This window comes from Mastomys coucha, unplaced genomic scaffold, assembly GCF_008632895.1.
Source record: "Mastomys coucha isolate ucsf_1 unplaced genomic scaffold, UCSF_Mcou_1 pScaffold23, whole genome shotgun sequence".
Lineage (NCBI taxonomy): Eukaryota > Metazoa > Chordata > Mammalia > Rodentia > Muridae > Mastomys > Mastomys coucha.
The window spans coordinates 39367115-39373361 of record NW_022196906.1 but is presented as its reverse complement, the minus strand read 5'-3'; the positions used below and the strand labels follow the sequence as shown (position 1 = coordinate 39373361).

General features: G+C 51.9%; 1 protein-coding gene across 2 annotated transcripts in view; it reads right to left on the bottom strand.

The window, feature by feature from the left end:
* Positions 1–675: 675 nt before the first annotated feature.
* The window catches only part of Fxyd2 (FXYD domain containing ion transport regulator 2), a 7148-nt gene continuing 1576 nt past the window's right edge, over positions 676–6247 (bottom strand). The window contains exons 1-6 of one of the 2 annotated variants that reach the window (XM_031345840.1): positions 4771–5033; positions 2878–2916; positions 2649–2723; positions 1382–1418; positions 1203–1233; positions 676–949 (exon numbers count right to left, since the gene is read on the bottom strand). In XM_031345840.1, the coding sequence (XP_031201700.1) occupies positions 1209–1233; positions 1382–1418; positions 2649–2723; positions 2878–2916; positions 4771–4807 (213 nt within the window). In that variant the 5' untranslated portion in view covers positions 4808–5033 and the 3' untranslated portion in view covers positions 676–949; positions 1203–1208. Of the gene's footprint in view, positions 950–1202; positions 1234–1381; positions 1419–2648; positions 2724–2877; positions 2917–4770; positions 5034–6247 lie in introns of those variants that run through there. The other variant, XM_031345841.1, reaches the window with a different exon arrangement.

Here is a 6247-nt window from a genome sequence, read left to right as displayed (position 1 = left end):
CAAGTGAAACAGTCTGTCCAGCCTGACTGTATAGTTCACCCTAATGCAGTCTGTTCCTTCCAGGGCTCTGCTCAGATACTCAGAGATGTAGCTAAGGAAGCCCATCACCAGACGGTGTCAGCATCCTGCCAGCCCTCCAGTCTCCTTGGAGATTCCATGGGGGAGGGGAGCAAGAGTGAGCTAGACCTCTGTGGGTCTCTGCCCAGATGGATGGTGCTGAAGCAAGCAGTAACAGAGGACTCGCTCTCACCTTCACTCCTGATCCAGGGACAAAGCATGCCAACATCCAAATAGATAGGCAGGAGCAGGTCCAGCTGGAGTTCCCTGGACCCCGCCCAACCAAGGATGGGCTGGGTGCATGAGCTGAAGCCCAATAGAGGCCTTTCAGACCACCTGCCCTGGACAGTAGTGTACCTAGGGGAACCATAGAGCCCAGGAATGTGGCCACAGTCAGCTAGCACCTGCTTGGACAGAGTACCAGAGAAGCAAGTTCCCCGTGGAAGTTCTGCAGCTTCAACAGCAGCAGCAGCAGCAGGACCCAGCCCACCCAGCTCTTCTCGGTTTCATCTTGACACCTTCAGACTTTAGCAGGGTGCCTAGAAGTCAAGCAGAGGTCTCTGTCCCCAGGGAACTGTGAATGCTAAGTACCCATAGACAACCACAGGGAGGCTGGACTTCATTGGCAGATGCTTACAGAGCAATTCATTTGAAAACCAGGAAGATGAGGCTGCACATGTATCCCAACTTGGAATAGGAAATGGGGTGTTAGAGAAGTTGGAGGAGGGAGAGAGGAAGTTAAACATCTGGAGGCATGAGGGGATGACCATGAGGGGGTTCCCAGTAGGCCTGGCACTTCCTTCAGCCCGTGCTGACACTGGTGGGATCCGTGGTGCGCAGTTGGGGAAGATGGGTATCTCTGGTGCCCATGCCCCAGTGGGCACTGCCGGCTCTGCAAAGGCAAAGGCTGGGTTTGCGTTGGGAGGGGGGCTTCTGCAGCTTGTGGCTATACCCCTCTTATTATGCTCAAGGACCCCCTCCCTCACAGGGTTCCCACTTCACACACCCCACTTTAGACACCCAGGGCTCGCTTTAAAACATTCTTGGGAATGGCCCATCTGGACCCCCAAATTTCTCTCAGCTTCTTTTCTCTTATTCATGAGCATGCTCTACCCAGCCCTTCATGCCCCTTGAAGGACACATACCTTCTGTCACAGTTCATCTTCATTGACTTGCCTGGGGTGAGGAAGGATAAAGAGGATGAAGACAGAGAGAGGGTGTGTCCATGTTCCCCAAGATGGAGGACCCCCTCCTCCCTGTTGGAGAAACCATTCCATCTGCCTCCCTCCCCCACCCACCTCGTTGGTTCCCAGACAGCACTCACCTATGCTTTTTACTGCCCCCACAACGGAACTTTTTGCCTTGAAAAGAGAAGGTAAAGTTTGATGCCATTTTTTTCCCCAAGGAGACCCTGGAAGAGCCAGTTCTGCCAGGCTTACTTCCCTCCTCCAGCATCTTCACAGGGTGGGGCTTGGGGTCCATGTTTTCTCTGTTTATATAAGGCTGGACCACCAAGCAGTTAGTCAATCAACAGACACTGCACCAGATCTGTGCTGGACTGGGGACATGTTGTAAGTGGCCACTGGGACCAGAGTTCATGATACCACCAGCCCAACACAACAGGGCAGCTGCTTAGCACTCCCATGGAGGAGGACGGGCCAAATCTAAAGTTCGGAGCTTTGCCTAGGCTTATAATTTCCAAAATCACTCACACACACACACACACACACACACACACACACACATGCACGCACTCACGCACACACACACACACACACACAGTCTCCCAGGAGCTTTCAAGCAGAGTGGTAGGAGCCAGAGTTTGTGGCAATTCCAGAATACAGAAACCTCTTTGCTTCACCAAGTGTCTTTCTGATTGTGATTCTGGTACGTTCTTTTGATTTCAAAAGACAAAAACAAAAAACAGGGCAACAAGCATCTATTAAGCATCTGTTGCTGTGCCTACCAGGGCTCAAGGACAGGTAAGGCCATTCCCACCCCCTAGAACTCTTCATGGCTACCTCAGAACCTTCCTAAAGTACCTCTTCACCCCTATGGCTATCTTAGGATGCTAACCCCAGTTTTACAAGACTGCTGGGATTGTCCCCATTTAACAGAGAGAAAATGGAATCTCTCCATGTCCAGAGTTAGGATAAGTCAGCGATAGGCCCCAGGGCCTGGCTCTCATCCCTGCTAGTTTGCAGCAATATGTAGAGGGGTGGGTGTCAGATATGGCGAGGGAGCTGCCACAAGTCTCTCCCTGTGAGTCTCTTTGGCTATCTCAAACTCTGACAGTGGGGGTAGAGGTGTCCCTCAGTGTGCTGAGACTATTCAAGGGATAGGGTGGCTTAGGATGCGGTGTCCAGATGGGGCGGTGCCTACTCCCCTGGCCGCCTCCGCCCCACAGTTGCCCAGCCAGACTCCCCTCTCAGCGTCCCCTCCCAAGGCCACCAGGGGGCACACTGAAGGAAGCGGTAGCCCGCGGTCCTCTGCACACTCCAGAATTCCTCCTCGGGCTGGAGTGTGGGTGGGGACCTGGCAAGTGCCCTTACTATATAACTTTGGGAAATGCTCCACCTGTCTCCACTTACTGAGGAGGATGAGGAGTCCAACGACGAAGGCCAGGCCCGCGAAGATCAGGCCTCCTTTGCGGACGGTTTCATAGTCTTGGAGAGAGGAGACATGCGCAGTGGTGTGGGCATACCCCCTCACAGACCTCCCAAAGTTCACCCACCAGCAGCCCCACGGTGTTAAGAGCAGATAGCAGGGACCGAGGGCTGGAAGCTAACTGACAGAGTAGGCAAGGGAGGACTGGCTTACCATACTCGAAGGGATTCTCTGTCCCCTTGGCACTGCCACCTGAGAAGAGAGCCAGGGGTGGGATGAGCAAGATATCACAACCCCAGAGTAGTGGGAACTCCAGACTTCTCAAACGATCCCTCAAGGGCCCAGATGGTCCAGGTGGGGGTGTGGGGGCTGGGTAAGAGTGGCCTGGGAGTCTGGCATGCCTTTAATCCCAATACTCAGGCGGCAGAGGCAGACACATCTCTGTGAGTTTGAGGACAGCCTGGTCTACAGAAGAAGTTCCAGGACAGCCAAGGCTACCCAGAGAAACTGTCTTAAAACAAGTCAAATCAAACCAAACCACACGAACAAAATAGAGGGTCCTGGGAATTTCAAACATCTCAGATGATCCCTAAGGAATCCCATGGGCAAGAGAAGGCTGGATAAGAGCGGCCCAGGGAAGAGGGGACCTGTGGGGACCCCCTAAAGTTACATCACATGGGCATCCTGGGATCAGATACAGGGCATCTGAAGTAGAGACCTGTACCATCTGAGGGGACCTCGCAGTCTCAGGAGGGTGTGGTCCTCCCCAGCTCCCAGCTCTGTATCACAACAAGTTCAGACCAAAAAGCCAACTCCCAGGACGCCCCTCAGTGGCCTCTATTGATATAATTCCACTTCCTCGAGGAAAAGCAATGTCTGTGGGATACATCAATGAATAAAGCAGAGGCTCTATGTTCAAGGAACAGGAGAAGAAATCGAGCGCCCGCTGGAGTTTTTTTAAGGGCACAGTGGAAATGGAAGGCAGAATCGGGCTTGGCTCATCCCAGCTTCTGCTCTGCTATGGCATAGAAGACTTTGCCAGACCAAGCTGCATGACCCTGGCCCTACCTCCTGTGGCTCCCTGCACCCTAAAGGAAGCAGATATTCTGATCTCTGCCTGCCGGAGCTCAGAGCACTTAGCCTTGGATAGCTGGTGGTACACTTGCCAGCTGCACTCTCTGCTGCCCTGCTGGGGACACTCTTGTCTGGGGCATTTTCTAAAGGGATGAGCAAGTTAACAATTCCCAGGCGACTTTGAACTGTGCCCCTGTAGTGACCAGCCAGCCACAGAGTCTGGTGAGTCCAGCTGCCACCAGTAGCCAGAGGGGGGTCAGTGACTGGTGAACCTCAGGTATGGGTTGTTCGGGAAGGTCAAAATCTAAGGAGAAGCCACAGGGATCCAGGCTCTGCATCCATGCAGAAAGTCTTCCCAAGCTTCCATCACAGTCAAGGTCACATGGGGAGCTAGTGTCAGCCTCTGCCAGATCCAAGACAGAACCCACCACCACCACCCCACCACCCCCTCACCCCCACCCTGCCTTCCCTTTCAGGAACCATTTGATAAGCCCCTCCCCCACCAGTGCTCTAGGTCAGAAAACTCAAGATGTATGGACCAGCAGGGGTCCTCTTGGGCTTCAGGCCTGAGTCTGTGGATTTCAAAACTCTGGGCTTTTCTTATGGTGCTAAGCCTACTAGGGAAGGCTGGCTCGAAGGGCTGCTCCTCCCGCCCCAACCCCGGCAGCCCCATCCAAGACAAGAAAGTCACATTGGGCAGGGTGTGGAAGGCCGAGGCTGGAAGAATGCAGTGAATTTTAGGTTATTCTGGGCTCTATGAGCTCCAGGCCAACCTGGGCTACAGAACAATATCCTGTCTTCAGAACAAAGTCACATGTACACACACACACACACACACACACACACACACACACACTTCCAATGCTTCAACTTCTGCTACTCTGCTCTTTTTCGGTGGGGGTGGAGTTGGGGGTCCCTTCTGAATGCTAATTTTGTTAGAGAGCCACTAGCTGGAAACCCCAAGAAACAGGAGAGGGAAGAGGTTCGGCTGCCCACCAGAGCCAGTCCCAGGCAGAGTCCTGCCAGTCTCACCATTGTTAGTTGACAGCTCTATCATTTCCCCAGCCATCGGGGTTTCTCCACGACGGTCTTCCTGTGGCCTCTACTACCGGGATAGTGTCTGCCGTGGGGCGGCCAGGGCAGAGGTGGGGGGCATTAAATATTAACAGTGTCAGGTAATATTTACCCTAGTCACAAGAAAGGCCAAGTGTCCCCAGAGGGGCTCTTGCTGAGCCAGGCAAGGGGAGGTGGAGGGGAAGCCAGAGGCAGGGAGGAGCTGACTGAGGTCTCCAGCCCCTCCCAGAGGAAATTTCCAGAGAGCAGGGCCAGGATGGGCAGCAACAGTATTCTTCCATCAGCTGAGGAAGCCGCAGCTGGGCAGTGAGATGAGGAAGTGAGATGCATTTGTTGTGAAGGGCACATGGGAAGTACATATAGGGGTCCTGGGTCGGGTTGGGGACTTCCAAGTCCCTTAGCCTTCAGAGCTTCCTCCAAGCCCCTGTGGATAGCACCCTGACAACTTACATTCTCATGGGGCAAGCATGTCTCCCGTGGTGTTCCTAAAGAGCCTGGCCTGCCTCCCGTCTTACCACAGTCTTGTGAACCTTGGGTCCACAGCAGGATCAGCCTCGATGGCACCTCTGTCTCTGACAGCCTGTCCTGACTTGTTTTATTTGTCCTGGTCCTGAGGCCACAGTTAGCCACTCACACCTCAGTCTGAAATGCTCCATCATCCCTGACTAATGTCCTACCCTGATGCCCAAACACTCCCTCTTGTGGCTGTCACCATATGTTTAAGGAAAGGGCTCAGCCTTATGTTTATGGCTTACAAAGCATTTTCTGGCTCTCGACTCCCTTTTGCTTTAGCTCACTTGACATGAGCTATCTGAGGTACAGAGCAGCTAGGACCCAAGATCACACATCCAATGAGAGTTGAAGACAAGATTGATGGCTGCCTCTTCAGATTCAGGGCTCAAATGCTTTGGCCATACCTCTCAGGCTGTCCCCAACTCACTGTAACCATCCCCTTGGGAACTATGATGTGGGTTCTGTAAGTACCACAGACTCCTTTGGGTTCCAGATGGTAGACTTGGTCCCCAAGAAGCTAATGCTCAACATGAGCAGATGACATATAAATAGATACACAGGTGATAGATACATAAACAGAAGGCAGATAGATAGATAGATAGATAGATAGATAGATAGATAGATAGAAAGATAGATGATACATACATACATACATACCTACACACATACAGGCTATATAAATGATATATTGATGGGGAGATGACACCAAGATGGATAATAGATTTATGGATGAGTAGATGATAGATAGATAGATAGATAGATAGATAGATAGATAGATAGGTGAATGCATGCATACATGCTATATAGATAATAGAGTGGAAAAAATAATAACTAGATGAATAATTGATGGATAGATAGATCCATCCATCCATACATACATATATACACACATGCATACATACAGGCATATATATATATATAT